The sequence below is a fragment of the Melanotaenia boesemani genome, chromosome 13 (assembly GCF_017639745.1).
Source record: "Melanotaenia boesemani isolate fMelBoe1 chromosome 13, fMelBoe1.pri, whole genome shotgun sequence".
NCBI classification, from domain to species: Eukaryota; Metazoa; Chordata; class Actinopteri; order Atheriniformes; family Melanotaeniidae; genus Melanotaenia; species Melanotaenia boesemani.
Genome location: NC_055694.1, coordinates 6033148 through 6053053, shown reverse-complemented (window position 1 = coordinate 6053053; position 19906 = coordinate 6033148). Strand labels below are relative to the sequence as shown.

At 39.1% G+C, this 19906-nt stretch overlaps 1 protein-coding gene across 3 annotated transcripts in view; it reads left to right on the top strand.

The window, feature by feature from the left end:
- The window catches only part of plxna2 (plexin A2), a 200374-nt gene that overhangs the window by 149390 nt on the left and 31078 nt on the right, over window positions 1–19906 (top strand). For 2 of the 3 annotated variants that reach the window (XR_006012527.1, XM_042004364.1), the window contains one exon: window positions 290–789. Coding sequence is in view for 2 of the 3 variants with exons in the window: in XM_042004364.1 (XP_041860298.1) it covers window positions 290–317 (28 nt within the window). In the remaining variant the exon portion in view is untranslated. Of the gene's footprint in view, window positions 1–289; window positions 790–2521; window positions 2616–11229; window positions 11470–11830; window positions 11975–12435; window positions 12671–15395; window positions 15539–17146; window positions 17416–19906 lie in introns of those variants that run through there. The other variant, XM_042004363.1, reaches the window with a different exon arrangement.

Genomic DNA, 19906 nt, shown 5'->3' with positions numbered 1-19906 from the left:
ATCATAGCATTTCCTTCTTGTGAGGGATGGAGACACACCATTTATCTTTTTAGTATAATTAGCAGGGAAGTGAGAATGCTGATCTAATGCTGAATAAATTAAAGAATATGTACATATTATTTTGTGATATACAAATTACTATCAGCCAGTCTATTACATACTCAATTTAAACATGACTGCATCAATTATAGTCCAAGTTTAAAGTTAAGAAAAGCAAGAACTATACTATGGAGAATCAATACTTATAATTTTATAAAGCCTTTAATTAGAATTCTTATCTTTATAAAAGGGTTTGTACCTGTGGACCATTGGTATAATCATGAAGCCATCTTCAGTCTACTCCCACCTAACCTGAGTCTCCACATCCTTCAGCTAAGTACAGATGTCTCCTCTCCAAGGACTAATTCCTACTATCTGTCCTAACACCTGTACTGAACTGGGGAAAGTGGCATTCAATCCTGCTGCTCCTTGTGATTGGAATCAAATGAAAAATGAGCTATATGGGTGAGCGCTGGTCCCAGTGGATTTAGTTCTAATGACTTAGAGGGAAAACACATGTGCTTGTAGATGATTTTACTGATTCAAACTGGTCCTGTTTAATCTCTAATATTGATGTCCTGCAATAAATACTTCATCGCATTATGATTTTGTATTTTAGTATTACGTCTCATATAAAGTGTTTTATGGCCCTGCCTCCCTTGGCTCGAAAATATTTTTTCCATCAAGCCATACTATGTTTTTTCTGTTTTAAACAGGCAACCTTTACATCAGGGATCTCCAACTCCAGTCCTTGTGAGCTACTGTCCTGCAGGTTTTGGATTTTTCCCTGATGCAACACACCTGACTCAAATCACTGGGTCATTAACAGGCTTGTGCAGAGGTGTGTTGTAGTAGGAGACATCTAAAACCTGCAGGACTGTAGCTCACCAGGACTGGAGTTGGAGATCCCTGCTTTACATACACCTATTCAACCTCATAGTTGAAGAGAAAAAAGGTGAAAATTGGCTCAACAATACATAAATGCTTTCAAGGAAATCTGAACATCTGGCTGAGACCTCAATATATGACTATCACTAGATAATCACTGCTGAAATTACCTCAAGACTCAAATGTTAATGCATATTCTGACAGCAAAATCACTCTCCACAACATAATGAATGAAAGACAGTTAAATAGTAGATGAAAATTCTCTAGGAGTTTGTTTAGGAATGGTAGGAGCTAATTTGGTTATTAGTTTTTATTGATTAGTTATAGATATTCAAATAAAATTATTAACTAAAAACATCAATCACGGGGCAGCACAGTGAATTCTCAGAAACTAATAACTAAACATAAGTATCAGTCTCAATGGTCTGAATGTGCTTGTCAGTCTGGAACACTGATGATACACACACAGCAGACAATGAATCCGAGAGCTGACCTTCACCTTCAACTGGCAGTTATCACCCTACACAACTATCCCTTTAAGAACAATAGAATTTATTAACAAAAAGCACAATAATTACTTATCAATGACACTTCAAATAATAAATACTGTTGCCTACTCTTCTACCACACTTTAGATATAAATGTCCTAAAGTTTCTTACTACTCAGTTCAGACCAAGTGAACACATCTTGATTTTAGCCGGACCTGTCCACATGTCTGGTCTTTGTGCGCTCTCTAGAAAAAGTCTGGTTCTTCTATCTCATGGCAGGTTAGCAGCCAAATGAACCATGTGAAACCTCATACATGTGGAACCTTTGTTTGAGAAGGAATTTCATGCAGACCCTCTGTTGCTGCTGCAGAGGAGGGAGAGATCAGTGGTGGGAGGCCTAGGACGAGATAATGTGGTCCTCTGGGGTCTGGAGGGATGAAGAAGTTTGACCTTACCCCTTGGAGGGCCAGAGCAGAAATGGGCCATATGGAGGAACTCGTGGATTTCTTTGTGAAGTTGTGGGTGTCAAATGCACTTGTTTACCATTGTACAGGGAAATTGTCAGGGCTTTTTCAGCTGTTTATGTAGTTTTGCATAAATATCATGTTGAATTAATGTCCCCTGTATTTACAGCTGCAAGGCTTAACCACTTATTACTGCTGTTGGGAAGTACAGTCTGCAGCAATGCGCAATATACTGTTAGATTTTAAAGCATTTGGACATTGTAGGAATGTGGTGTGTTTATTAGAATCAGCAATGGGCTGAGTGGGCTTTATTTTCTGCAACATGCCAGCAGCTTCCTCTGCAAGCGACCACCATTTAGCAACACCATGTGGACCTAGTAGGTGGCAAGGAACCTCTAAATGAAGACCAATAATAATAGAGATAGGTCATAATTAATAGAATGTGGTGACAATAAACCTTTAACACTACTTAGACTTTCAGAGAAACAAAAAACATGAGACAAGTTATATTCAGCATTTGTTATAATTCATCTCTAAAACATGTTTATGATATAGAAAAATCTCATTTAGATTTTTAATATCAAAACTGTTTTAACATGTAGTTAATTATGTCTGCTTGTTTTATTTTTTCATTTCTTCAGTGGTCACACCCCTCTGATGGTGACTGGGACCAATCTGGATGTGGTTCAGGAGCCCAGGATCCGGGTGAAGTACGCTGGTCGAGAGTCTGTCAATGTAAGAACAACTACAAAACTAATCTATCTTCACCATGTGGCTTTGTGTGCAGCACAGATTGATGAGAATTGTTACTCCATGCATGTGGTATCCAGCAGTGGTTGTGCCACTCAAACACATGTGGATAAATATACAGAAATTCAGTCCAAGTTGACTCATCAGATGTTGCTATGCAGGCAAGTCAGTCTGTTCAGCTTTAGAAATTAGTGCCATCATCTAAAACCCCTCAAGCTCTCTTTGCTTTTTGGACCTCTGCTTTAAATTGGCCTTCTTAAGAAACTAAGATGTGAGTGATCTTCTGGCAATGAGCGGGATCAGCATGCAGTATTTATTGAAGACTTTTAAGCCATCCGCCTGTTTTCCTCCACATAGCCGGGTCAGAGTTGTGAACACAGCAGAGCATCTTAGACCTCCCATCACTTCTTTCAGCTCTTGTTGGTGTTCCCAAGTCAGTTGAAAGACATAATCTCTCAGGTATGTTGTCTGTACGCCCTGGAGCATTCTTGTGGTTGCATATGTCCTAACAACCTCACCTGGAAGGAGTCCATGGGGCATCCTAACCAGACTAACTCAACTTTTGATGTGAAGGAGCAGAAGCTCTAAGGCCCTGAATAGATGAACCTCTCCTCCTGTGTCTCTAAAAGTGAAGTTGGACACAGGAAGTATGGTACACGGAATATTATTCTTTATTATTCCTAAACACAGCTTATTACCATAGCTGAGGACACGTGTACATATATATCACAAGAACACAAGAATTTGAAACTTTATACCAAGAAGAGGATTAAATTTTTGACATGGTTTTTGACACTACAGACAAAAAGTAAGTGGGTTCTAAAATGTATTTAGCAAACAGGGCTTCAGACTAACTCTTCCCATTAAAGCTTGTTTGTGCTAAGTATTAAACACGCGTACCTATACAAATGGAACTTTCTGAACCCTCTGCATTCATTTAGTGAATATCACAGTCCATTGTCAAAAAACTTGTGGATGCATACCCAAACACGGCAAACTAAGAAGTACCACCAGAAATTATAGGGGGCAGTGTTGCACTCCTCCATCATCAACATGTTTGCTATTGTCTGAAACAGACTCCAGCACTTAGAAATTAACTTTGCGCTGCCCTCTATAGGATTTATCACCCAACAACCATGTAAAAGTAAAGCAAGCACGAGGAGTTTGAGGTACTGAACGAGGGCACTGATGTTTGACATTCGAAATGAACGTAAACAGGCCCTTTGCAGCACTCACGTTCCTCTCTGAAACTGGCAGCATCACTTAAATAAATTTTAACTTAACTCCTTCATATTTTTTATCATCTTGACTGCATTACTGATAAATAAATAAGTTGGTTGTAAATAGTCAAATTACATAAATTATAAAATTTCTGTTTTATATAAATGGACAGAAGTCATAGTGAAGTTGGAAAATAACTAAATTTTTGTTTCTCCTGAAACACAGAAGTCAACTAAGTATAACCTTTTTAGTATCCTCTTCCTTTCAATGAAAACAACAGGTTGTTGTTTCTGTAGCTTGAACTGTCTGCTTTTAGATGGATTGTGTATCACCCAACATTTTGCATAAATGTTGGGTGATAAGCAGACAGTGCTATGATCTGATAGAGGTTTAGAGCTACAACTGCATCATTCTAAAGGAATTTTCATATACTTTGGAATAAACTGCAACTTTAATCCTGAAAGATGTTTTTCTTTAGGAGAGCCTCAGACTTTGATCTTTTTTACTAATGCCATCTTTATTTATTCTTTACCAAATCTGATCCTGTGAGGTCGTATACTTACAGTTAAGGTCATTCTTGGACAACCACAACATTGCTGAGGTCTTCCAGTCTGGCTTCAGAACCCTGCATAGCACAAAATCAGCTTTATCTATTTCGGCTTCTATTAGACTGCATCCTGACAAAGCTGAGGAATCTTTCCATTTGTATGCCGATGATAGCCGGCTATATCTACCCCTAAAAAAGAAAGACGCCTCTTGTTTTATGCCCTGAGTTTCCTGAATTTTAATGCTCCACTGGCCGCTCCACAGTTGATCTGGGCCCCTTATCTAGATTTTTTAAACCAACTGTCACTAATTTAGGTTTTAAATTGGACAGCGGTTTTAAACTAGATTGCCAGATTAAATCGGTGGTAAAGTCCAGCTTTTTTAACCTTCGTCAACTCGCTAGCAGAAATAATTTTTAACTGCACCTGCCTTTGGAGACAGTAATTCATGCCTTTATCACTTCCCGGTTGGATTACTGTAACACACTTTATCTCGGAGTAAGCTCGTCATCTCTCTTACATCTCCAACTCGTCCAAAATGCAGCTGTTCAACTTCTGGTTGGAACGCGTAAGAGAGACCACATTACGCCTGTTTTAAGCATTGCTTTACTGGCTGCCTGTGCATTTTAGAGTTCATTTCAAGATTATTTTATTTGTTTATAAATCCTTAAATGGTCTTCCATATTCGCCTGCCCGGCACCTCAGATCAGCTGATCAGCTCCTTTTGGAGGTACCGAGGTCTAGGTGGAAGCTCAGAGGGGATAGAGCCTTTGTGGTTGCTGCTCCTCAACTGTGGAATCTTTGCCGCTACAGGTTAGAGAAGCCCCATCACGATCAATTTTTAAAACCCGCCTGAAGACCCGCCATTTTTATGATCTGGCCTTCGATCTAGCATGAGACTCTTTTTTTTTTTTTTTTTTTATTGTTTTATTGTTTTATCATTTTACTGCTATGGTTTCTGTTTTTACTTTGCATTTTATTTTACTTTTAAATTTTTTGCTTCTATGCTGTTCAATTCCTGTTGTTGAGTAAAACATATACTAATATTTACTAATTATAAAAAATCTCTCTTTAATATGACTCCAAAAGTACTCAAATGGACCTTGTGGTTGCAGAGATAAACTCATTTCCAACAGTGGTGTGTAAAGTAGGCACAGGACTCAAAAGCAGTAATGTCACTTCCAATAAGCTGCACAAACAGGATGTCAATTTCAAGACTTTACAGCTCCTCCTTTTCTAGGTCAGATGTGCAGAATTTTGTTGCAGTTTCAGTCTCAACAGCAGACTGATTAGTTTATTCCTACTTTTTAAATGCATCAGACAGACTGGCTGCAGTTCATGAGTTTCTCTGGTTCTGCATTATGAATGCCTCATTCTGCTGTTGTACTTCTGGAATGTCTTGTGTTTGAAGTTTGAGGTCATGTTTGCAAACTCTTTACCTCATAGATGGTTTCATGTTGAAATAAGTAAATTTCTGCCTGCTAATTCCACATTTCATCCTCATCATTAATTCATGACCCAGGTCTAAATTCTCATATGTTTTTTAAAAATAGGCCACAGCTCAAAGGCCCGAGCAAAATTACATCAGCAGTAATGTTTACTGACCTGTCTAAGGTAGACGATAAACCATGTAGTTTTAATTATTCCCACTTGGAGTGGGAATGATAACAGGCTGCCCAGTCTCACACATAACAGATTCACTCACACTCACAGATTCTCACTCCCTTAAGAGGGGTGAGGAGTAGAAAAAAAAAACATTGGGGCACCAGCGTGCAGTTTTTAAATTGCATTCACATGAATGTGCAGTGATAAAGGAGGACAACAGGCTGTGGGTTTGGACAGTCTTGGAGGAGAGTGTGATCAGGTCAAAGAGACTCCTAATGGCTTTCATCGGAAGATTAACTGCAGTCAGAAGTCTTTGGTCAGCATAATCAAAGTCCTGGCTGCAGGAAATCGCTACAAATTACATTTGAGTCGCTGTCCTGGAGGTCCTTGTTTAATTAAGAATGAGATTTTCCTCTCTGTGGTTTAGGGTAAAGTGGGTCAGGCAGGAAAATGGACTAAAGCAAAGGACATAGATTAAGGAGGAGGGGAAACGATATCAGGAGTAAATGGTGATGTGTCCTGTAAGGCATTTCTGGTTTCTAACTGTTCTCCAGTATGGTTTATATTAGACAGCTTGACAAATTCCCATTGCACACACAGTCAAATGCTGTATTGACCTTTAAGGCCTGATCCCATCTCATAGGGTTACTCTTTTCCTGTCCCCTTGCCCCCAAAACACTTACTGAAAGTAGCCATTGAATTGTCCCTGTTTGTAAAGGATGTAAAGCAGATAAGTCATCGGTAAAACAATGGTAGCAGCCATTATTAGGTAAATGAAGTGTAGCATGGGTTGAAGTGCAGGAAGGTTAAAAACAGTCACATTGACCCTGAAAATCAACTTAAACTTCCCCAGAGAGATCAGTTTTGTTCATTTGAAATCAGTTAGTAAGTTATTCCAAGTGGAAGGAGCAGCATATTTAATATTCATTACTATTTATATTTCACAGAAATATAATTTAGTTGTTGTTAGCTACATGCTAGTTAGCATTCTAACAATATTGACTTCTGTTTCTATTATGTTGTTATGCAAGTTATGCACATGTCAATGGGATCACAGTTAATTGTGATGAAATGTATGCAAATTTCTCAATACACTAAAGTGATTTTCCAAGAATGAATTGGGACACAACTAGCTTGATTCATCCTGGGCTGGAGGGGTGTAAAACGGAGGGATTAAGGCTGAATAGTTTGGACAAGAGGTGAAATGGGATTGTGCCTAAAACTTATTCTCCATTTATACAATTTCAGAACAGGTTAGTATACAGGCAAGCAGTTGTACTCATTTACCCCAATGTCCTCTCTGCATGTCCAGCATCCTGTCATTAGCACTGCAGGAATAAGTGCCTGTTCTTATCAAATGCTTCTTTAAAGATCAGTCATGAAGAGGTTTTGATGCTGCAGTGTTCCTTCGTGTTAGAGCACGTTTTTCTTGAAAGGCTTTTGTGAATTCTGAAAGTACATGAGTAATTACAAGTTAAAAAACCAAATCTGTGGGAAGGGGGGGTGGGCTGTTTCCAAAGCTTTGAAAGAGTGCGGCTGGTCTCTGCACTGCCTTGTCTCATCAAACTCCATACCTCCCAAGAGAAGCCTGTGTCAGTACTGTGACGCCCCCACGGCCACAGAGAATGAATTTCTATTAAGTGCTAAGGTGACTATTACCAATTCTGCATCCCCCCCCCAGCCTCCTCCACCCTTTTTCAGTTTTTGTCACTGGAGGAAGGCAAACAACAGAGCAGCCTATAGTAATAAGAGCTGCTGTCTGTCAGGCTGCCTTCAAATGATCACCTGTCTCGCACTAAATTGCTTCTGTTTTCTCCCTCCCTCGTGTCACCTACACAGATTCACAAAGAAACCAGAAGCAGGGGGAAAAAAGGCAATTTTCTTAGTAAAATGCTCTGTATCTGTCAGCAGATTCACAATTGAAACATTTATCATGATCTTGATTAAGGCTTAAAGGGTTATTTTCCAGCTCTGCAACATTTTCCTATCCCAGAAGAATTTCATTTAATACATTTGCTACACTTAAGATGTCTGTACTGGGTGTCAGCATATTGAGTGCACTCACAGCTTTTGCTGATGATAGAAACTCCACAGCATGGGTGGAGTTACACCAATCAGACTGTCTGATCAGAGCAAAGGGTGCCGATCAATGTCAAAAATAATGGGTGCTCACAGCTTACAGTTGGCTGGATGTGTGTCTTTTAATACCAGATATCTAGAGATCTAGAGCTGTTTTCTCTGTCATATTTGTCTGATATTAAAAAAACGAGACAAACCACTTGTCAATGCGTGCAGCAAACACATTTTAAACAAAAAATAAACCATTGGCTCTGGTCATAAAGCTCAGACACCTTACAGAGGCTGGAAGGATGGATCGTTGGCGAAGTTGGATTCAGTGCCAGTATTAGAAGTTTCTAAGAAAAGCAACAAGCAGAGAAATAGACACCATGTTGTAGAAACCATTAGAAACGTCAGAGCTAGTGATTAGATATAAAATGTTGGCCTACTGATTACCTTTGACTCTTTGAACCCACACACTCACATTTTTCTGAAGCACTACTCCACAGCCAGCTCTTTCCTTCAGTCTCTCTCACCACTACCCTGGCCAGAGACCTTTGAATGATTGAGTGGGCTGTAACCACACAGTAGATCATGGTAATGTATTCAGCCACAGGGGCTGGAGTAGTACTGCCTTAAAACAGTCAGGCTCCAAAACTGGAGAAATAAGACAGATGAGGCCACGATTCCAATTATTTGCTCGTTCTGTTGACCTGAATTCACTTGATAATACTGTACAGTGCATGGCCTCTCACACCACACCGCCTAAAGGAATAGATGGATTATTGTAAAGTGTGTTTTTTTAAACAATTTTAGGTTAGTTTCTTTAAATGCAATGTGCTATAATTGCTGTTTTTTAGGAGATGAAGTGGTTGATATTGTATTTAGAAATTCAGCAATTTCAGCAAGTAGTGTAAACAAATGACACTTTTACATTAATAAAACATACTTTAGAGTGTGTTGTGGTCTGAAATACAGTCATTTACTACCCCATCCAGAGAGCAACCCTAAAATCTCTTATTTTTTCATCGAATCCCACTATGTCCTATCCACCCATTACTGTTCTCTCACTCGTTTGCTCGCTGCCACACATCCTGAAAAACATCCCACATGATGATAGCAGCAGTATTCTATCCTGAAAGGACTTGGTGAAGGAGAGGATTGGAGAAAAACAAGAGTGAATGTAAGGACAGTTAAAAAAAAAAAAAAAAAAAAAGGCACAGTATCCATCTCCGGCAGAGCAGATGGTAGTCAGAGCTTTAGTTGACTTGCAAATGTCCTGCTGTTCCAATGTGACAGTCACGAGGATGCTGCCGGAGCATCTGGGCTTGTCTACAGAACATGTCACTATGCCAACCGTTAGAAAGAAGCCCACACCGAGCTCACCCTGTTATCCATTAAACCTTCAATGTCTCTATACTCGCCCAAAGAGCACACTGTGATTCTCTTATTTGTCCTGTTTGAGTGTCTTGCACCATGAAATGCAAACACCATATGGACCAAAAGACACAAACATCAACCTGGATGCCTGCATGAGAATACCAGCATGCAGTTGCACAAATTAATCAATGTAAGTGGAAAAAAATTAGTTAAAATGAGATGATTCTAATGCTGAATTTCTATTATTCTTTATGAAAAAACAAAACCTCTATCTGTGTTTAACAGCACACATTGTTCTACCAGTTATCACAAGGCACTTATTTGTGGCTCTGGAACAATGCTGTTCAGAGTGTATTAATTACTTCTGGTCCAGCGCAAACTGGCATCCATGCATGGCGAGTCTTGTGTAAAATTTTCATTAACGCTCGTCTCTTCTTATAACTTATCAGTGGCTAATGTGATTTCACAGAACCTAAACTTGGTGAAAGCACGTCAAGAGTGCTATCTGGCTGTGCTATCTATTTTTAAAAAGGGGCTTATCTTTTCGCTCTCGTCATGGGCTGCTGCAGCTGCTTTAGCTTGTAGAATCGAGGAAGTCAAGGAGAAAAAAAATGTCAAGCCCAGGAAAAGTTTTCTTTCAAGTATTTAGAGCTTGCAGTGCAGTTACAGACTACCAGAGCTGCTGCTGAGGTGGTTTTTATGCTGGGGTCATGTAGGCCTGTCTCATGGAGGTGAGGTGTAGTTAAATGATTTAGTTAATATGCAGAAAATCTGTCATAGTATGAAGGTTTGATACTTTTTTTATTTTAAAGTACTAAAAAAGAAAACATTGAACGTTTCATCTTTGATTTCAAGAAGATGAAGCAGGCAATTTTAGTGGTGCCTGACTTTAAATAGGCTAAATTATTAATTGAGATAAACAGCAGACTAATCGATGAATATTATAATCATTAGCTGCTATCTAAAGTGCAGCACATATCAGCTTTCTATACAGAGAGAACTTAGAAAGACTAGAGTTTATACCCAAGAGAAAGTAAGTAAACATGCCTACCCCCTGCAATCCTGCAACTCGCCTTACACCATGCTGGCAAAATCCAATCGGTGTACCCTACACAGATGAGTTTGCATCGATCTCCCTGGCTTTCTCTGCAACAGCAGACAACAGGTAGTTGCTAGCATTCAGCACCTTTGATGATATTTACCTCTAATTAAGTTTCTTCCCTAGAGAGATAGCTGGGAGGGAGTGAAAGGAGATAAAAACCTTGCTGTGCAGAGTGCTGTGCAGCAATCAATCCTCTCTCTACCCTTCCCTCTAGAGCTGAGCCAGGGAGGATGGATGAGAGATGGGTTTCTCATCCTGGCAAACTGGAATGAAGTAATAAAAGAGCTATAGCTCAACTTTTACCTGAGGAAACAGAGGAGCAATGCCTCTATCCTTTCTGGTTGTTGTCCTCGAGTGCTTTACAGCGAGTCGATAGTGGTTATTTATTTCCAATTTTATAGAGGCTTACTAAACAATGAAGATGGATTTAATGACAGAAAATAAATCTGGTTTTCTGAAAAGAAAGGTGATTTTATATGTCAATTACTCGGCTAGCAAGTTCCTTGTAGAAAAATCAGTGTACCTCATTTAAGATCACAACAGGATCAGGTCACATTTGGTGTTTTTTATCCCTAAACCAGAGAAGTAAACAAAGAAAAGGTTAATCCTGATGATTAAAGGCTGTTTTCAAACAAAAAGATTTATTCCAACATTTTCCTTTTGTGTCTTTCTCTTTTATTCTCCCCAGGTGTGCAAAGTGTTGAACACCACCAGCATGTGCTGCTTTGCTCCCTCTCTGATGGCAGAGTACCATCCAGGTTTGGACACAGTGAAACATGCAGACGAGTTTGGCTTCATCTTCAACAACGTCCAGGCGCTGCTGGTCTACAACAATACCAACCTCCTCTACTACCCCAACCCGTACTTTGAACCCCTCAGCACCACAGGTGTCCTGGAGCAAAAACCCGGCTCACCAATCATTCTCAAGGTACATACACTTTTCGTCTTCTCCTTTTCATCTTCTTCTTACTTAATGTTGTTAATTTACCTAATTTTTGTGACATTACTTGAGTAAAAGAAGCCAAGATGCCTTATGGTAGATGTTGAATTCACAGTGGGATATATTTTAGTTATTTCTCCTGATCTCCAGCTGCTCTGTGAAACATCTTACCATGTCTGATCTCAGTACGGAATCATATTTCAAGGCAGCTGTGCCCAAACCGGTGGATCTAATTTAGCTGACATATTGTGCGTTTGCAAAAATGCCCGATTTTCACTGAGCTGTGTGTTTTATGTCTGAGTTTATCCCTTAATTTCACACCTTTCCATCCATCACTATATGCCTGCAGGGCAGAAACCTGATTCCTCCAGCGTCAGGAGGGGTGAAGCTTAACTACACGGTACTGATAGGAGAAACTCCATGCTCTGTCACTGTGTCTGAGAGCCAGCTGCTATGCGAGCCCCCCAACCTCACCGGGCAATACAAAGTCGTGGTGAGTACTTTTCTGTTTTAGGTTTTTTGTCCCTTTTTCCATCCATCCCTTACTTGTTATTTCTTCCTCATAGTATTTGGCTTCAAACTGAATTTTTATTCTTATCAACTGAGGGAAAGGGGTCAAAAACAGAGCAGCGTGAGTGTGCTCTAGCCATCAAAAGGTTCTGGCAGAATCTATGGCAATTATTTTTAGTTGCCTCCTTGTTTATTGAGTGCAAGCCTCACTGTTTCTCTCTCATCTTCAGCACACAAGTGGCCAAGAAAGGAGAACATATTTACTTTTGGTTGAAGCTGAAATTACACACACAAGCCTTGGTTCTAGCTTTGCGATGCGCACTGCAAAAGTCATATGCTGTGCAGTAGATATTAAACTCACTGATCAAATTTTCAAAAAAAGGAATCTGTGTGCTTCCTTTCTGAGAATGCACTTCTGTTTTCTGTGTTTACATTATTTGGCAGGTTCAAGTAGGTGGCCTCCACGTGTCTCCAGGAGCGGTTCACATTATGTCTGACAGCCTGCTGACCCTTCCAGCCATTGTTAGCATCGCAGCAGGTGGAGGTCTCCTCCTCATCATCGTCATCCTTGTCCTCATCGCCTACAAGAGAAAGTCGCGTGAAAATGACCTCACCCTCAAGCGCTTGCAAATGCAAATGGACAACCTGGAGTCACGAGTTGCCCTGGAGTGCAAAGAAGGTTAGCATCAGAGTAACACTGGCTGAATACAGACTAAGTAAAGCAGCTTTCAGCAGAATGATTGTAAGGTGGAGATGGTTACTGGCTGTCTTTGCTTGTAATATCCACAAACAGGCTGCAATTTTAGAAGCTGCTCTGTAATACCCGCAGCTGAATGGATGCTGGTGAGACCATTGCTACTGAACAGACTGATCACATAACAAGCATAAAACTGTATTTGTGGAAATAATACAGTAGCTAACTCACTGTTGGTGTGTGTTTGTTAGATAATGCAGTGTAATTTCCTCTGAATCGTGGAGTCATCCTGGTTATTTATCCCAACAGATTCAGTGATTTAGCCTTACATGTCACCCTTCTCATCACTCAGTAAGCTATGCGGTTTTAGTTTTTCTACAACCAACTGTTTACTGGTTGCATTCTGTGAGACAAAATAATGTATAAATATGCCATTTTTAGGTAGTAACTCCAACCTTGTACTGAACTTTGGCAGACTTTGTCAGTACAGCATCCCCTAACGACAGCTAAATCACCTTCCACCTTGCATCTTACCTCTACTCTGAGCTCTCTCCAGTCTTTAAAAGTCAGTTTGATGTCTACTCTTCTCTTACCTCTTGCTCTGTCCCTTTCTCTCTCTCTTTTCATCCCTTCCTCCAATAACATCCCTCTAGCATTTCATAGCTGAATCATCCACGGTTTACTTTCAAAATGGCTGCTATGTTTATATCCAGTTGCTAGCTTGTGACAGGATACGTAAAGTGAAACTTAGCAGTAAGTAAGTTTTGCCTTTGCACAGACAGACCAAAGTTAGCAACCCCAACCTGACCTCCAATTATCTCTTTCCAAAGTAGAAACATGAACAAATGAATAAATTTTTCTTTTTGATTCCTCCTATGGAGGCAAGTGCAAAACATAACAGACGAAATAATAAACAAGATAAAAAAGATAACTCAAAAGGGTGCAGGCTAAAGCAAAAGCTTATATATCATCTACTCTTATTACAAACGGAAGGAAATCAGCACATAAGGTAAAATTAATTCAGCTCCTCGTGAAGAACATATAATTATTATACATTACTTCCAAAGAATCACACATTTCAATATTTTCAGAACAGTTATTGCAGAATTTCACACCTGTAACAAATACACAATGACGTTTAATGCTGGATTTTCAAATATTAAATCACCTCTTAGATCATAATTGTTTTCTCTCATTCTGAACAGCTTCTGAATATAGGAAGGTAACTGTTTGTTCTTAGATTTACTTTATTTCTATTAATCTATAATCTGATTCAGTCGATTTGAATATGTGTTATTGAACAAATTAAGGATTACTTGTTTCACTATAGTTTATTATCTAATATCCAAAGGATTTTCTTTTGTAGTAAAAAGATTGACTTTGTGTAAGTTTTTCCCTAAATCTCAGCATTATACGTCACACATGGTACGATTAGTGAGTTATATAATATAAACAATGATTTCTGACATGAAAGGTATTAAGTTTTGCACATCAATACAATAGTGACATAGTTTATGACTTTTCCTGTTTGTTTATCAAATGACTCCTAAAATTTTGGAGAGAACTGTGTCTGTCTCAACATCATTAATTTTAACTTTAGAGACTGTGCCTCCAAAGCAGACGTTGTACAGATAAAGATCAGTTCAATATGGGTATTTTAAACCATTTCCTTAAAGTTCTGATACAAACTACTCATCTTCAGGCAATGATGAGTAGATTGTTGGAAAATCTGTTTGCTCCTCTGACCTGACACTGAACTACTCGGTACTATACATGAACATGTACAGTGCTGATTTGACCCTTATGTCATCATCAGGGTCTTTGTAGCCAGACACTGAGATAATAAAAGTCTGATTTATGTTTGACACTTTTCATAGGATTTCATAAGCCAGAGAGGACCTTATTACTGATTGCCTCCAGCTATCACCGATCAGCTCTCACAATGCTATTAAGCAGTGGAAAAAAAGGAAAGAAAGAAGAAAACATCCACTCGCAGTAAAGAATTGTCAAATGACAGCCAGGCAGACAGAGCAGGCAAACAGAGAGAATCACACAGGCAGCCTTGGGAAAGAAGAAGATTAATGTTTTAACCATTAGCAGTGGGCCGGAGAGTCCTGCCTCGCAGGGTGGATTTAGATAGGTGTCTGGGTTGCTCTGTAAGTTCCCATGAGTCGCAGGGGGCTGTGAGGCCAGGAGCTGAGGCCTGAGACTGGTTGATGTGGTTTTGAGAAGGGTGTTAGAGGACCGCTGCTGCTCCTGTGATAGGCTGCAGGCAGGGAGCCTCCCCAAGGGCGACCAAACAGAGCAACAGAGCCGTGGGCCTGAACGAGAATCAGCCAGGATGGAGCCAATTAACTAGTGCTCACCTGCAGCCTCACACTGAGATGACACACTCTTTGGGGCCTTTGCTACAGCCAATTTACTGGCTAGTAGATAAAAATGTCTAAGCAAAGAATGTGTATGTGTGAAATAGAGATTGTACTCTTTTTTTTTTCTTTTTTTTTAAGAGTGAGCTGTGAAATACTGAGCTCCTCTGACACACAGACGATTTTGAGCTTCCTGTCATCATCATGTCAGCAATAAACACCACAAAGATAAGAGGGATTCACTTATTTGGCCCTCAGGGATTAAAGAACAGTTTTATTTGTGTGATGAATTTCTCAAACTTTTCCTCAAATGATTTCTCTTTCCTCTCTTCCTCCTTCACCAGCCTTTGCAGAGCTGCAAACAGACATAAATGAGCTTACCAGTGACCTCGACAGAGCTGGTATCCCCTATCTGGACTACAGAACATATGCCATGAGAGTCCTCTTCCCCGGCATAGAGGATCACCCCGTCCTCAGAGAACTTGAGGTAACTGAACACAGAGGGGGATAAATTGGGAAGAAAATGACTGAGACACATGAACAGAGAGTGCATTAGAAAAGGGCAAAGTAGAGTCAAACTAAAGTCATGAAAAGATAGAGAAAGGCTGAAGAGTGTGTCTTACCTCACCGTCCCCCTGTGTAGGGCAACCTCCATAAGCAGGAAATTGCTCAGGGGAGGAAAGGATACCAGTGTGCCAGTTATCCTTTCAACATGGTGGTCTCACACAAATACACAGTCAGTCATGCTCATGCTGAGCAGCAAACATACACACACACATCATATATGTGTATATATATATATATATATATATATATATATATATATATATATATATATATATATATATATATAGACACCCACACATTCCTTACATTCGAGCTCCCTCATGAAAAACAGGGTCCCAGCACTTTGCTATTTCATCCACCAGTGGCTGCTGTATGAGGGGTAATGAAGTGAATAATTCCCACTCCTCAAGCAGGAGTGTGGGTTCTTCCATCGAGGAGGAAAAACTGGCTGTTTAACACTTTTTACTCATCTTCATGAGGCCGCAGTAGTTCTGGGAAAAGAGTTTACTTTATGTGGGATGTAGAGTGTCCAGTCGATGACACTTTCAGGAATACAGGTGATAAACAAACATCTTGTTTTTAAATTATGTGCAGCAGTTTGAAGTGGGAGGGGACCAGGGATGCATTTGGTATTAATGTCTGTAACTAGAAATTTGCTTTGTTAACAAGCAAAGAAAGCGATGAAAAGATAAATATCAGATTTTTTTATTATAATAATAATTAGTAAATAATTGAAAAAAACCTCAGTTGCGTCCACCTATATTAAGTGTATAAATCAATATATTAAGTTGAACAAAATTGTGACAACTGTTCAGATTTACTCATGCACTTAATAAGTTGTGAACATAAACTTTGTCAAAAATTTTCATGACACGAGTTGTTTCAGCTCAGATACGAGTAGACCTGAAAAGCTGCCCTTAGTTAAATTTAATATTCTACTTTGATTAAACTCTTAATTTAGGTTCACACAACACCAGAACCCCTTATTTGACTTTGTTCAAAAAAGCTTTGCAACTGGTTGCCTTACTTTTTTAACATTGTTTTACAATAGGACCACATAAGCAAGCTAGAACAGAAAGACTTTTCACTTCTCACATGAGTTGTGTTCAGTGACCCTGATAACATCGGCATTGTTTGACTGGCATCCTTTCCAGAAGGACCCAAGTTATTTTGTTGTATTTGTTACTTGAATAATCTTTTCTGGAAAGCATGAATATTAACCTAAGAGTGAAATGACTAACTTATAGCACACAGCTTTTTAACAGACTCCTGATTAATAATAGATTGGGATCGTCTCTGTGAACCGTGATGAGTGGGAGTTTCTGTCTGCTTGATGTGAAACACGACAAGGATTATGATGTGTGAGGAAAAACTCTAGTTTGAGCCAGACAAGGTCATGCTGAAGTTAGAGTAGGAGCAGTTTGAAAGCAGTTCAGCTCATTTTTATTCAAAGCATCCCTGGGTAAATTAGTGCTGGGTACTCATTAGTCTGAGTATGTCTGTTGTTCTTCCTCCATCTCCTGTTCAGGTGCCGGGTCATGGCCAGCAGAATGTTGAAAAAGCCTTGAAGCTGTTTGGTCAGCTCATCAACAACAAAGTTTTCCTGCTCACCTTCATCCGAACGCTAGAAATGCAGCGATCTTTCTCCATGAGGGACCGTGGAAACGTGGCTTCACTCATCATGACCGCCCTTCAGGGACGACTGGAGTACGCCACTGATGTCCTCAAACATCTGCTGTCAGACCTGATTGACCGCAACCTGGAGAGTAAAAACCACCCCAAACTGCTGCTGCGCAGGTAAAAGGACTTTGATCTGCTTGTTTTAGTTGATTCTTTCCATATCTTGATGGTTTATTTATTCAACTTTGCCTTGTAGGTTTACAATAAACATCGCTCTTGAAGACATTGCACGAAAAAAAATAATTATCTACATTAATATTATCGTTTTAAATTTAGGAAGCAACAAATTATTTGTAGCAATTGTAAACAAACAAAAACTTGTTGCTGTCATGAGCAAGTCAAGATGAAATCCAAACATAAAAAACATCAACATAACAGAACTTTAATAAAACAGGTGGTTAGACAATCTGACAAATCTGATCTGACAAAGACTCTATATATATATATATATATAGAGTTAATTCAATGTTAATTCAACTCAACAATCAGACCTGCTCAAATAATTTAGTACAGGTTGCTACCCTATAAATTTGTTATGTGCTTCACTGCCTGTGTTCTGTTTACATTTAGACATGTTGTTTAAATCTTCTGTCCTCTTTAGATGTTAAGCCTTGTAAAGCTGAAGGACAGTACAGGGAGTGACACCCACAACCCACAACCACCAAGCGCTGATGATAGTGTTAGTCCAGTAGCAAAAATAAAGCCATAGACATCTAATGTTGTCGTTTTAAAATAATATTTCTAATAGCAATATAATAATCCCATTTCAGAAACTAATTATGTGAAAGTATATAATTAAGATACTTTCTTTTTACACTGTTATCAAGTGTAATGTGAAAAATAGGTTACAGTTGAATAAATCAAATACTTTATTTGAAGCAACATGAATCTCTTTGGTTGAATTTCCATAAAATGATTCAGATCCTTTTTGTGAAAGATGCTAAATGATTTGTGTTAGTCTCACTCAAAACTTTAGAGTTAAACAAGCTCAAGTTGGGTTATCTTAATTCAGTTACTTGTTACCAATTTCAATCAATTACCAGTCAACTATTGTTTTTTTACAGTGCACAAACAACACTGACAAGAGTACAAAGGATGAATTTTTAACTAAATAAATACTACACATAGAACTGTGGTAATTATAAAAGTAATGGAGAAAAGTAAACCAAGATTAAGCTGCATTATACACCAACATTTTCAGTACTGCTTGGTTTATGTAACAGATTCTGTTCTATTCTACTATTCTACAGTCATTTAGCAGACGCTTTTATCCAAAGCGACTTACATTTGAGAGTAAGAACAACACAAGCAAGAATTCAAACAAGATGGGACGTCATCATTAAGTTGTAGTCAGACTGCTGTGAGTCCAGTTGGACCCAGGTGCTGTCATGTAGTGCTAGAGGCAGTGCATTTGTAAGTCATTTTGTTTAAATACAAACATTACAATTTAATCAATCAATATCAACTTGGGTATAAGTGCACGATTTCATCACACAATATCGTCTTGGGCATAAGTGCACACAGCTTATTCAGTACTTGGTCGAGCCAAAGAGCTGGACAAATCTTTCTAACTCATTCTGTTGAGTAAGAGTTAAGCTAAGTGCTGAAATGCTCCTTTAAAAAAACTGAATCTTTAGCTTGCTTTTAAAAGTGGATAAGGACTCTGCGGATCAGACGGAGTTTGGTAGATCGTTCCACCACCGGGGAACAACAGAGGAGAAGAGTCTAGCTACTGATTTTGTGCCACCTGATGGTGGGAGCATTAGGCGTTTTTTGCTGGTGATGTTAAATGTTGTCTAAATGAACTTACATTTCTGTTTTGTGTCTATTTGTATGCAATCCTGCCTCCCTCGAGGTCAGCTATGCAGAAATCAAAAACACAATCCTCATTTAAAATCATGTAAGGATGTGCAGTGCTGCAGGAAGTTGACAGTGCATATTGACAGATAGATGGGGATTTATTTAAAGCTTATGTTCCTCATCATTTTCATTACACGTTAATGCATTCCAATTTTGCTGTGGAGACATTTTTTGGATGAAGTCTTGTTATAAGTGCTAAAGTGCAAATACATTTTGTGGATATAGATGGCATGCACTATTCACTATAGAAGAACCCACTGAATTCTCTGCATTCTCTCTGAAGCTGTGTCTCTCACACAGCTGCCTCTTAAAGCCCATGTCAGTCTAACTTATGCTCCAGGCTCAGGCTCCTTATCAAACATTCAGAGGTAGTTCATCTTAACTTTTTTTTTCTCTTCATGTATCCAGCATAAGTTGTTTTCCAGGGGAGTTGGGATGCATTAAAAGTTTAAACACCTATCAAGTCTCTGCCAATGTGTCCTCAGCTGGTTTTGTTTGCTCTGTAGACACAGAAACTGGTGGAAGGGCAAAAACAACAATAGTTAGCTTAATAGATGTGTACAAATCACAGTCCAATTTAAAACTCTGATTGCTGTTTAAATTTTATTATGATTCACAAGCTGAGGCAGTGACAGCAAGAAGCTGCCACAGTTTCAGAGACAATCATTCTGATTTAATGTTCACACGATGCCTATGTCTGCAAAATCCACATTGACAGAGTAAAAAGCTGCCAGACAAAGAAATCAAA